The 12,917-nt window shown below is 45.3% G+C and overlaps 2 protein-coding genes across 2 annotated transcripts in view; both read right to left on the bottom strand.

Moving 5' to 3' along the window:
• MRPL50 (mitochondrial ribosomal protein L50) overlaps window positions 1-774 on the bottom strand; it is a 2,486-nt gene extending 1,712 nt beyond the window's left edge. Inside the window, exon 1 of the mRNA XM_009290954.1 lies at window positions 698-774. Coding sequence (XP_009289229.1) covers window positions 698-774 — 77 coding nt within the window. The remainder of the gene's footprint in view (window positions 1-697) is intronic.
• A 938-nt stretch (window positions 775-1,712) lies between these two features.
• ALDOB (aldolase, fructose-bisphosphate B) lies at window positions 1,713-11,914 on the bottom strand. The gene is made up of 9 exons (XM_009290951.2): window positions 11,803-11,914; window positions 5,160-5,281; window positions 4,670-4,881; window positions 4,081-4,135; window positions 3,759-3,919; window positions 3,452-3,535; window positions 2,791-2,965; window positions 2,446-2,645; window positions 1,713-2,221 (listed from the first exon to the last, which is right to left on the bottom strand). Exons 2-9 carry the CDS (start codon window positions 5,269-5,271, stop codon window positions 2,126-2,128), a joined length of 1,095 nt encoding a protein of 364 aa, XP_009289226.1. The 5' UTR covers window positions 5,272-5,281; window positions 11,803-11,914; the 3' UTR covers window positions 1,713-2,125.
• Between the last annotated feature and the right edge of the window lie 1,003 nt (window positions 11,915-12,917).

Genomic DNA, 12,917 nt, shown 5'->3' on the forward strand with positions numbered 1-12,917 from the left:
CGGGGCGGGCACGGCAGAGGCCGTGCCAGCAGGCGTGGGAAGGAGGTTTGGCATCGAAGTGTGGGGGACTAAAACAACGTAAGGCAGGAACGTATGTCGTCACCCGCTGCGACTTCAGCGGTCGCTGTGCATTTTTCTCAGCCAAAGACTCTTGGCAGCTGTCTGTGGAGGTTTTCATCCCGTCTGTGGGGAGTGACGGCTGCCGGTGCTGTCAGCCAGGCCGTTTTCACAGGGAGTTTGTTGTGTTGGCCACATTTCTGATCCGGGCGCACAATTATATGAGAATATCACTTTTCCTATTTTTTAAAAGGATGTTCATTTTTGAAAGTGAGAAATAACGCTTCCTCTGTGCACAGCCTTGCCTCGGTTCATGGTAGTACGTTCAGCAGACGTCTACCTTCTCCGGTCACAAACGCCTCTGCCAAAGAGAAACGTAAGGAGCCGGGGCACAGCCGCCAGCTGCATCAGGCACAGTGTGTGTGAGAGATGTCCAGCAAAGGAGCAGGAATTATTTAGCAAAGCTACAGCTTTAGTTTTATAAAGTGTGAGAGGGTTTCTTTTGCCACTTTGGGGGAACATTTTTTCCACTCTCAATTTTAAGCGAAGCAATCCATGTAGATCAGTAGGATGCTTCTCGTCAGGAGCAGAGGTTTATTTGAACTTGGGTGCATGGAGACCTTCAGGACCACAACCGAACCAGAGAAGAGGTGGTGTTCCTGACTCTGGTATCAGCTTCTGGAGTGTTTCGTGGCAAGTCACTTGCTCTTTGTTCATGGTTGTGGTCAGGACAGACTAAATGCATGCATTAATTATGCAATGATTGGATCCCTGTGAAGGAGTTTGTCTATTTATTGCCTGTGTGAAAGCGTGGTTACTAATGCAAAGAACACACGGAGGTTACAGGGCAGTGATTTTCTCTGTTTTCCCTCTCCTTGCCGGCAGAGGCAGTGGGTACCTGTGGCTGGGAAGAGCAGCCTGCAGAGCCGGGTGGCTGCAGCTGTGCAGGCTTGGTCCCAGCTGGCCCTGAAGGGGGAAGGGGGGGTGTCTTCTGGGTTGCACGGTCTTTGCTGGTTGGCGAGCGGCTCCAAGGTGTTGCTAGTTGATTGGCGTAGCATGTTGCTAGGCGAATGTTCTTGTATGACCTGAAGTCTGCTATTTCTGCCATTTATGGCTTTTTTTTCATAACAACTGTCTAATTGTGCTTTAGCTGACAAAGCTTACATTGCGAACAGGTACACAGCAACATAACCAAAGGTCAAACTGTGGGCCAAGATGCCTCCCTGTATGTTTTATGTTAATTATTGTGGAAAATGCCACCTAAAAGTGCTTTGGAAAAATGATCTTTGCACAGCACTAACTCAACCTGTGCAACCCTAACTCAGTGTATAGCAGCCTCATCACACCCACCATGATTCTCCAGAGACACGAAAAGCTTCTGAAGGTAGTGTTATTTATCTGTGGCCTGAGTCCAGTGCGCTGCTCACCATATACATCTCTCAGGTTTTCTCAGTGTCTGTCAGACTTCAGTCAGCAGGATTAATGTCCCCAGCTGTATCACTATTGGATTATTTCCCTTTGATCTCCTCAGGGTTTCCCAAGCTCACCAGCAGTAACGCTTCGTGACTTAATCTTTGCATAGGCTACTGAAAACCACAGATGTGTGAAAGAGACTGTAAAGTTTATACAGAATAAAGAATTGTGAGATAGAGATTAGTTTTAAATTACTGTTTTATTCCCATGATTGAAGACACAATCAGGTTTTGTAATTCAGGATTTTGGCTGCAAAATGTGGTAATGGACAAGGGTATGTATTTGAATTGCTAGGGAACTACTTAATCTGCCTACTATTCTGGGGACTAAGTTTAAACCACAGGGAGAGAGGGTTTGTGATTCCTTGGCAGCTGTTGTTTGTTGTATGGAGAGAATTCCCCTTCCTTGGAATGGGCAGATGAAACAAGAATATTCCCTCGGTAAATTGTGGGAGCAAAGGGTGGAGAGGAAGCTAATCCATTTTATCTCCAGTTTTGTTTAGGGTAAGGGAAATTAGACTTCTTTGTTTTTCTTTCATTTCTGAACATCTTCCACCTTGGGGAGAGGGACAAGATGAAGGAAGGTTCCTGTACTTTCAGTAGGTGTAGCTGGCAGTGAAAAGTGACTGTGTGGCAGATGTGTCAGTCTTCCCAGACACGACATACTGTCCTCTGCAAGCCAAACTGTTAATCTGAAAAAGAAACAAAAAGGAGGGGAAACCAGTTAGCTTGGAGTAAGAAAGACAGATGTAGAAAGACAGCAGGAGTAACCAAGCAAGGCAGAAATCGGAGAGTAACATCCCTGGTGAGCATGAAGCACCAGGAGGGGCAGGAACAAGAGGAGTCTTAGGAAGGTGACAACATGTCTCCCTTCATGGTGAGCAGCTCCTCTCTGCACTGGGGGGAAGCCTCATACCTGTGCCCGCTTGCGGAAGGCCTCCTGTGCAGCCTTCTTGTTCTCGCTTTTGCCCACCCATGCTGCCAGGGCAGAGGCTTGCAGGGCTCTCCCATAAGAAAAGGTCAGTTTCCAAGGCTTAGGCAGAGGGGACTGATTCATGGCGTTCAGGTTGACAGAAGCCTCCTCTTCACTCTGACCTCCAGACAGGAAGCAGATTCCTGCAAGAAAGAGGTTTCGAGGCTTAGAAAAAGTCTCTGCAATCCCTGACCTTTATGTGCCAGAGGAGCAAGCATGTCAGATGTAGGAGCAAGGCCAGCAAGAGTGACAGTGTGAATGGATACATAGGAATCAATCGGGAATTACCGGGAACGGCAGCAGGAACAGTGCGGAGAAGAGTAGTGACAGTTGCTACGGCTACATCCTGAGGGGTGTACTTCTTGGGGCAGGAATGCCCAGCTGTCACCATGTTGGGTTTCAGCAGTGTCCCTTCCAGGTACACATGATGATCATTCAAGGCCTTGTAGACAGCAGCCAGAACCTGGAAACAGAGGATTGAATACAGACCTCTGCTCAAACCTTCACCTCAGCCTGCTGTGGAAAGACAGCTTATTCCTTGGGAGTGCGAGAAGATCAAATTGAAATTTGCTTTCTCATGAAATTTATCACAGGGGTTGCAGCCCTAGAAACACCACTGCTTTTTGAGATTACCAGGATACCACTCTTCCTATTTACTGGATTTGTCCCTGCAAACTGAGATACTGAAAGAGGGGTAAGTGTTTTTCCTCCCAATCCATCTTCTTGAGATTGAGAATGCTTACATTGGCAGTTTGAGTGGAAATCTAAAAGCATGGATTCTACTCTCGCGTTTGCTATTAAGTCATTATTTGACCGTGAGCAACTCATTTTTGTGATGCAGTTATGGAGTACCTTTTTGGTCAAAACTCTTTGAGATCTGTGAACACAAACTCTGCATAAGATTAGCTACTGATCTGTGAAGGGGAGGAGAGTGGCAGGAATCTCTTACCTTTTCTGTGACATACTGACAGCGCTGGAGATCATGGTCTCCATCAGGCAAGATTTCTGGCTCCACAATGGGCACCAAGCCATGCTAAGCAAAGAAAAACAGGGAAGTTCTGGGGAGTATGGAAGAAAAATTGTCCTTGTTGTCTACCCTGACTTTGTTGGTATTCCCTCTCGCCACGCTGCCCTTCTTCCTCATCTTTCCAAAAATCCTCACAGAGATCCACTTTTCAAGTTATCTAGCATGCTATCACAGGGAACAGTGAGAAGGGGCAACAGCATCTCAGGAAAGGTTGCTGGAGGATAGATACCTGCTGGCAGATGCTGGCATAGCGTGCCAATGTGTTGGCATTCTCTTGGATGGCAAGTTGAGAGGGTGTTGTGCTGGTGATCTTCAGCACTGCACGCCACTTGCCAAAGTCAGCACCGTCTTTCTTGTACTGGGCACAGCGCTCAGCCAGTCCATCCAGCCCTGTAGATGAAAGAACAGTGCTTCACTGAGAGCAGTTCTTCAGCACATAGCACTGAAAAGTACCATGACACCAGCCAAAGCTGCGACTCAGGTGAGTCATTCCATGGCTTTTGCTGCACCAGTCATAGCTTAGGCTCCTTAGATCTCTCCTTATCTCTTACCTTGGATGGTGGTTTCTCCATTTGTTCCTGCTAGGGGTGCTGTGCCTTTATCCAGCTGTGGAGACCAGAAAAACAGGAAGGGTTACAGAGAGATGGAGATCAGTCTCATTGTTATCTTCTTACCCACGGCTAGTCTGTCTTTGCAGGCTGACTGTGAGTAAAGTATGGGGCTGAACACGCTAAGGGTGCAAAGGTGGGAAATGGTGGAGCAAAGGGGAAGAAAAGGCATGAATTGGGTAAGACGAAGGGGCAATGTGTAGATGGCTGCAGGGAATGGCTCAAGAGCTCTGTCAGATGTGGAAAGGACTGGATTTAGTTTACTGCATGGAGGGATTTAATTGCAGTGAATGGTGAGTAGATGGGAGTTGGTGGATGAAAAGTTCCTGCAGATGTGGGAAATGCAGATGTGCCCCTGGTTAATTGTACAAAAGCAATGCAGAGAATAGTGGCAGAGATCCTTTACTGATGTTAAAACCAAGCACAAAAAAGAAAAAAAAAGTGTTTGGCAGGAGAGTGCAGGCCCATGTATAATTTTCACTGGAAACGGGGTTTGGAGTATGCTGCCAGCCAGACATCTACAGATACTCACCTTTATTCCCACCACGATGCCTTTTTCTTTGATGAGAGCTGGCAATGGCTTTCCACTGCTGTCTTTCTGGTAGAGAGTCTCGTGGAAGAGGATCACTCCCCCAATGCTCTGGTTGATGGAAGCATCTGAAGAGAAGAGGATCTCTCGAAAAGCCCTTCGATTCTCCTCCGTGTTCTCCACATTGATCCTCTGCAGCCTGTTCCCCATGGTACCTAGCGAGGTGGACAAAGGTCAGACAGAAAGGTATTAGGCTTGGCTGGCCTTCTGGTCCCAGTATGTAGTAATGAACTGGGGCTTCAGTTCAGAGCATCCCTTCTCAACCCATAGTTTGTCAGCTTTTTTTGCTATAGATGCAGCCCTGCCTGGCTGAGTTGTTCCTGCTCAGTCAACAGTTTTTAAGTGTTTTTAATTTACTCCACTGATTTTAAAGATGAAGCAAACTTAAGAGAAAGTCTTGGGTACTGCTAATTGATTGATATCCAGAACTCACCCACTGATTCATCTGCAGCTAAGATCCCCTTTCCTGAAGCCACAATCCGCTGAGCAATGTCTGAAAGAGCTTTCTTTTGCTCTGGAGACAGCGCTGGGAATTGGTGGGTCATGTTGACTTATCTGTGGAAGAGAATTACTGTTACCAGCTGGAGGAGACTGTATACACAAACTGTGAACCAGAGACACCACTTGGGTATTTCTACTGGAGGGCTCTTGATGCTTGTCTGGTCCATGTTATCATAGGCACATGCCCAGAAATCCATTCGAGTTCTTCTTGGCTTGGTGTGTTTGGCAAAAGTAGAAGAGAGAAATGCAGGAGCCACATTGGAACACATCCTTCCAGAACCAAAGTGGGAAAGACTCTGCATTTTACATGGATTTGCTCAGAGACTAAAGGAAGGTCAGCCTGTCATAAAAACATGCACCAAGCTAACGAGTATGCTAATTGCAGACTCTGCAAACTTCTTTGTAAAGCACTTACAACTTTTTGTACCAATCAGAAGAATGCCAGTTATCACATTGCTTACCTTTACACATGCCCTAACAGTGCCCCTCTCCCATGCCCTGGCCTGTGTTGGCAGTATTTGCTACTTTGTCTAGTTGCCTTTCCGTCCCCACCCTCCTGCCTTGGTTTGTAATTCTTTCCTCCCGTGGCTGCTTTCAGAACTGTAGCGCATTGCTTACTTTATATAAGACCTGGGGGTTTAGAAGGATTCACAGCTCATTTCTATCTTTTCAGCTGTGGCAGAGGCTTACCAGCTGCAGATACCCAGCACCTGAAATCAAGGTTCTGTGTTTTTATGACAAAATGCTTGATCTTATTAAAGTTTTGATTATATGGCATTAAATTACAGTTTCTCAGATCATCTGAACAGTCCAAGCTACTTCCCTATGTGTTTAAGCCTGTGAGCCTGAGGCATAAAGACTCTCTTTCCTCTGTTTATCATATGCTATAGCTAAAGCAACACCCGTGTTTTTATCAGCAGGTGATAAATCCATGACATGAATCATTAAAAACAACACAAAAGATCTCCAATAACAAGTTTTCCTCCAGAGAGGCAGGCCTCTGAGCAGCGTCTGCATTTTCTATTCCCAAACTCAGCCTTAGAGGGAGTGAGAATGTGCCATTTCCCATTTCACCATGTGCCAGAGATGGCCAGCAAATACATCTCCTCATGTCAGTATGTATGCAGCCAAGTCCTCCATCCTCTTTCCCTGCACACAGGTATTATGTTGCCAGGGCATCCTTGTCTTGCCCTCCCTGCTGCAGGGCATAATGGGGAGAAAGGATCAGGGGTCTAGTTATTACTCATGATAGGGTAACACAGTTCTCTGCACCATGGCAAATGGTGCCAAAATTTTCTGGCAACAATGCCAACACAGTACTGTGACAGCTATAAATCTGTGTCTCTGATTTATAGTTGAAGGTACTTTGGTATTGATGATGTTATTGTGCAAGAGTCAGATGGCATTGTCTGCCAGTACAGACCAGTCAGATGCAGTGTTCAGATGTCTGCTTTACCTTTTTGAGAATTGTTTGAGACTAGAATTCATCCTATGCAACTTATCAATGATGAGTCATTCTAGGTTTAGAGGGAATTTGAAGGAGTGCGTGATGAAGACTGCATCAAATGAGCGAGGGTTCCTTTTCCAAGCAGTGAAATGCCTTGCTGTGGTCCTGCAAAAGCAGGCTTTGCTTAACTCCTCTCTCTATATGCCAGGCTGCGGCCAGAGCTCTGGGAAGCATCCTTCTACAGTGGTGACCACAACTCCATCACTCCCAGCTCTTATCCCGTTTAGCCCACCTAAAACAACTTGAAGAGCTATGGTTTATGCTGCATAGCTAATTAAGTACACCTGTAGCCCTCCTTATGCCTCACCTGCTTTCTGTGTCTGGTATGTCTCTTAGAAATAGGAAACTGGCTTGTTGTTACGATTACTGTAATAATAGTTTGTGTTGTAAGCACTTCAGTCAAAACCACAGCACTGTTAAATAAATTGCTATGCAAAATGATGAGGAATCACTTCAGTAGTTCACAGGCTCTGTGGAAACAACTGGAAAATTGTGATCTGGCAAGGATATGATCTTGTCCAAGGTCAAAGCTAATGAATTGCTAAATCAGTAATGGGATTTCTGAGTTGCAGTTTGGAGGTATGCTATAGCACGAGTAGGTGTATCCAGATAATCTTTAATCCAGTTAGCTGAATTATAAGATCATCAGTCACTCTAGTTATGTTATTATGAGTATACTTTCTCTCCAGCAATGCGGTAAGCAATGAGACTAATGGCTGTTGTATCTTGCTTGTTTCCAGTGTTTGCATAAAGATAACAAAGAGACAGTTATCACTCAAAACCAGCTGCAAAGCAAATTGCCAAAATACGGAAATATGAGTTTTCAGTGGATTATGTTGGTCCAAGTGAGTGCTCTGAGAGACTGAAGCAATACAGTGTAGTTCCACAATGATTAATTGGAAGACAGCAGATTAGTTCCAGTTTCCATGCAAGTATCTCATTGACTGTGAAGGAGTAGGTGGAGATTTGCGAAAAGGCTCCCCAAAATGATCTGTAAGGCCATGGTGAGTAGTTCCCAGCTACCCTGCTAAGCTACAAGGATGAATAAAATGCACAGTGTTTCTAACTGAAATGGTGAAAAAATGAGTGCAAAGGAGCAGTTGTAAAGCTACTGATAGCTCTAAGGTCCAGAATGTTCAAGGACCCTGGATTTAGGACTTTATTTTTCTGTCATTCTTTCATGAGGAGCATAATCGCTGAGGATCTTCCCCGCTGGATTCAGAAAGGGTGTCTCCGCTGTAAGGTACTGCTTTAAGCATTTAAAGGGGAGTGGAGAAGTCTTACACTTCAGTTAACACTTCATACAGCTGCCTTGTAAAGAGTAAGCTCCCACCAAATCCACAGGAACATTAATGTCCCCCCTTAAAGAGCTGGATATGTCATCTTAAAGGTCCCGAGGAAAAAAAGTTGTACCCAGGCTGCCAAAGCTGCACAGCTCATTTCATTCTTCCAAGAACGAAGCCTATTTGCCTTACTATTCTGCTTTATTTGTTTAATTTAACAACTTTTCCAGGCAGGAAAAAGCTCGAAGGAACTGTGTTCTCAGTAACAGTATCTAAGAGTTGTCCCACCACTAAAGTTTTTCAAGAAGTTTTATTTTTATTTACCCATTTTAGGCTGTGGGCTAGTATAATGTCACAAGATCAAGTGATTTCGCATTGATTTTACATTGTATGAATACAATGTATTCTCTTTGTGGTAACTGCTTACATAACTTTTTTTAAAAGTGGAAGAAAAAAACAAAAGGATAAAACTGCACAGAATGCTGTATGGCTACCTTGAGTGTTTGTCAGGCTTCAGCAGCTCCTTAAGCAAAGTTCTTTGTTCAGCCCCCAGCCTGTAACCAGCAGGAGGTGGGGGTAGGGGGAAAGGGGACAGCACAGTTGTAAAAGTAAATATTGTACTGCTGAAGTCTCAAGTTTTTCTCAGCTACCATAATGTAGGACTGCAGGGGAAATATCTTCATGGATATCAGCACAAGCACCGCATCCTGTTAATATTAATAGTGAGAACCAAAGGGCAGAGGCAAGACGAAGAGCAGAAGGAACGAACTGTTACATTCCACTTCAGGTCATCTTAGAAACTTTAATACTTCATTGGCATCTTTTCTTTCCAACCACCTCAAGTGACTGGCATCTTCTAATCTTACGGAAAATCTCACCTGAGTCCTGGTTTGCAGACGGGAAAAGATTGCATTAGAATCTGGAAGTTTTTCTCTTGGGTCTCTTCATTGCCTTCTTTTATAAAATTGGTTCCAAAAGTGCAGGACCAAACTCTCAAAAGACAGTTTGTATCCCATGCATGTAGCTTTTCCTGTTCAGTTACTAGTAAACACAGCCCTTCAACATCATCTCTGACAGCAATACAAACCACCTGTGCATGTCATTGCACTGTGCACATGAGAGATTCTGCTTTCAAAGAGCAGGTTTGAAGAAGCAAAAGTTGCATATATAAATAGATAAATACAGTTGGTAGGGAGAATGAAAAGTATTAAAAAATTTAGCCCATCACATGTAGGCACAGTGTTAACCTGACTGGATTTACTCCTCATTTACACTTCGATGCTTAGGAGAGACAGACACATAATGAGTTATGCACCTTATATTCTTATCACAGTGGATAAATCTATTTATTGGCCTCACTTCTCTGTGGAGCTCCATTAAAAAGCTATTTCTAGTTAAGTCTGGTTACTTGGACATTGGGCAAACTGATAGGTGTGAGCAGCTGGGCAAGCCTGGCCCCATCCTGCTGACAGAGCACATTCTTATCTAGCTTACAGATGACACCAAGCTGGCAGGACTAGTTGATGCGCCTGATTGCTGGGCAGCCATCCAGAGGAGCCTGGATGCGGGGCGGGAAGAGACCAACAGGAGCACCATGAAGTTCAGCCAGGACACGTGCCCAACCATTGCCAGGGGGGCAGAGCCCTGGCAGTGATAGGGCTAGTGGGATGGGGAAACAGCTCTTTGGAGAAGGCCCAGGGCCCTGTCAGGCAGCAAGCTGAACAGGGGCCAGCAACGAGGGCCAGCAGCATCCTGTGTGAGCAGGTGTCCAGCCCAGAGAGCCAGGGGAGGACAGGGATTATCATCCTCTGCTCAGCACTCTTTAGATCACATCTGGGTACTGCATCCAGTGTTGGGCCCCTGCAGTACAAGAAAGACATTGACAAACTGGAGTGAGTTCAGCAGATGCCACCAAGAAAGTCAGGGGCTGAAGCACTTGCTCTGTGAGGTGAAGGCTACAGGGCTGGGTCTAGTTCAGCCACGAGCAGAGATGGCTTCGGGGGCACCTCTCAGCAACCCCCAATACCTACAGAGTGGTGATCGAGGAGGCAGAGCCAGGCTCTTCACAGCAGCATGTGACGGGAGAGTGGGAGACAACAAGCATAAGCTGAAACTGGAGAGATTCAGACTGGATATGAAGAATTTTTTTTTCGCTATTGGGACAGCCAAGCAGTGGAGCAGGTTGACAGAGGCCGTGGTGTCTCCATACTTGGAGGTTGTCAAGACCCACCTGAATAAAGCCGTGAGCAGCCTGGTCTGACCTTATGTCTAACCCTGCTTTGAGCGGGAGTTTGGACTACAGACCTCCTAATGTCCCTTCCAGCCTGAATTACCCTGTGACTCTGTGTGAGTACTTGCTTTAGGGAGTTGAAGTGGAAGCAGTGCCTCCTGTATGTATGTATGAAGGAGCTCTGGGGGAAGAACAGGATGTTTCTCCCTTTATCTCTGCAGTGGGAGTGAAGGTTTCAGTATAGCAAAATGTTTCATTTCTGGGTTCTAAAAAGTGAGTCAAGGGTATGGGACAAAAAGAGATAGTCAGACTTCTGTCACCTAGAAAAAGCAACAGATGTTTTTGATTGACATACTAATTTCACCATCCTGATAGGTCCTTTGGGGCATATATGATGGTAAATTGCCTGGCTGGTTTTTGCTCTCTCTTACGAGGGTAGGAACAAGGGGTTTTTTCCATCTTCATGCTCTGTCTAGGGACCTTGCTTCAAAATCCTATCTCAAGTGGATGGGAGTATGTGAGACCTGCAGTTCCCTGTCCTGATGCCCACATTAGCCTCAGAGCTATACTCAAGCCGTGAGCGAATATACCCTCATTCCATCTCTCTAGCAAGTATGAAAGGAGGTTATGTACTCAGGGACCTGGCCTCTGCAGTCGGTACAGAGCACTCCTGGAGCACTCTTGATGGCTAGAGATGGCTGAGGTGGCAAGACACTGGTTTCTTGGACGTAAGTGTGGTCATTAGGGTGAAGCTGCTGTCTCTCTCAGGGCTGGGCTCTTCTCAGAGAAAGTAAAAAAATGCTGTCAGACTTGCATGAGAATTCAAGTCCTGTAATGCCAGCAGGGGAGGCTAGGGGAAGTGGTGGTGCGGGTTTCAGGTAGGCTAAATAGTTTTGGGTGCCAGGCACATGGGATGGTTGAGAAAGTGATGGAGGATCACAGACTCAGTGAGGATTTGAGTTTGTTGAGCAATTTCCTGAAGCTGGCTGTTCACAGCTTGAAAGGTTACAGCCTAATGCAAGAGCAGTTTTAAGTTTCCTGCAGTGCAAACTACCTTACATCCCCCTGCTGAAGAATCTTATCCACACTACCGCACTAATGCTTCAGAAGAAGCTGCACAACAAACACACATAATTACACTTCTGTCAGCATTGGTGTTTGTCAGGACCAGCTGCATTCTCCAGTCATTCTCTCTTCTCCTTGCAGAACATATATTTATATACTCCACAAGCATAAAGAAACATACAAAACAAAGCAGTAGAAAGCAATGCAGGTATGTTATTGCTGTAGTCCCCTTAGACTAAGGATTCACTTACTCCAGGAGTTCTGAGTGACTAAGCTAAGTTAGAAAGCCAGTGTTAGCAGCAAATGGGTCACATTGGAAGATCACTGCAGAATGGCTGAGTGCTTATTTCTTGCAAGCTGTTCCTGGAACAAAAAAATAAAAACAAAACCAAAAACAACTCCCCAAGCCCACTTTAGATAAACACATTGTGTCTCAGCTGCTGATATACGTACCACCTTTACAGTCTAGAAATGAAATGATTATACTTACTTGTTTGTGGACAGTGCCTCTGCTGCTACAAGCTTCTGGTGAGGTGGTTGCAGGCAAAGAGACCGGGCCCTTCTAATCACTAACTTTTATAAAATTCTTGACAGGTGTCCCCCCCCCCCTCCGTCATTCTCCCTCCTCCCCAGGCTGGTCGGGGAGGTGTCATTGCTCGAGGTCGGTCATTGGCTGTCAGAACCACCAACACAAACAACCAGTGGGACCTAGCCTCGCCCCTGGTGTTCCTCCCCTTTCCCCTCCCCTGCATATATAAGGCCACTCGTGATGCGGTGAAACTAAGACATTTTCTAGTTATTTCAAACTGTTCCTCCTCTTTCTAAAACAGACTGAAAAGAACTACAAGAGGAACAATGGAAATTGTTTACAGGGATCTTGGGAAAGCATAACTTTCTGTTTAGGGTTAGATTTTCTGAAAGCTTATACTTCAGAAACTACACAGTGCAGGAAGGAAGAGTAGAAAAAAAAATGCAAACAATGCAACAGATCCTTAATTGACATGAGTTACTATCATTTCAGTGGCTTCCTAAGTGTTACACTGATTTTCCTCACTTGAAAATTTAGCATAGAAACATATTTTCCTATTCCAATTAGCATATGGAAAGGCAAAATGCAATGCTACAGTATCAGTGTTAATGAACCTGCAAGTTCTGATTCCCTTTAATGCAGTGTATGTGTGCAAATGATGTTTATCAGAATAAATATGCCCACATTGAGGTGCACAAGTGCGAGCCCAATCTTCCACCAAAATCCCATTGAAACACCTATCCATATTACAATGACACACAAACTTCTCAGTTGCTTAGCAAAATTTTTCTGTGAAAAATGCTAATGCTCTGTAAACGGTGTATCAGCATTCCAGTTTATATGAAATCACACTACAGCTACTCACCAAATGCAGGTAGATAGACTTGATTCCCGCCTCCCCCCACCCCGCCCCATACTGTGGGTCAGTACTCCTGGAGGAAAGTACAGCGTAGGGACTGTTAGGCAAACATCATACCCTCAGCAACAACACACTCTGCGACCTTGGACATTAGCATGTCTTTACCACAAAGACCCACTGTTTGCCTGAAGAATGACGTAGTTTCTCCATTTGTTTG

The sequence above is a fragment of the Aptenodytes forsteri genome, unplaced genomic scaffold (genome assembly GCF_000699145.1).
Source record: "Aptenodytes forsteri isolate BGI_AS27 unplaced genomic scaffold, ASM69914v1 Scaffold462, whole genome shotgun sequence".
Lineage (NCBI taxonomy): Eukaryota > Metazoa > Chordata > Aves > Sphenisciformes > Spheniscidae > Aptenodytes > Aptenodytes forsteri.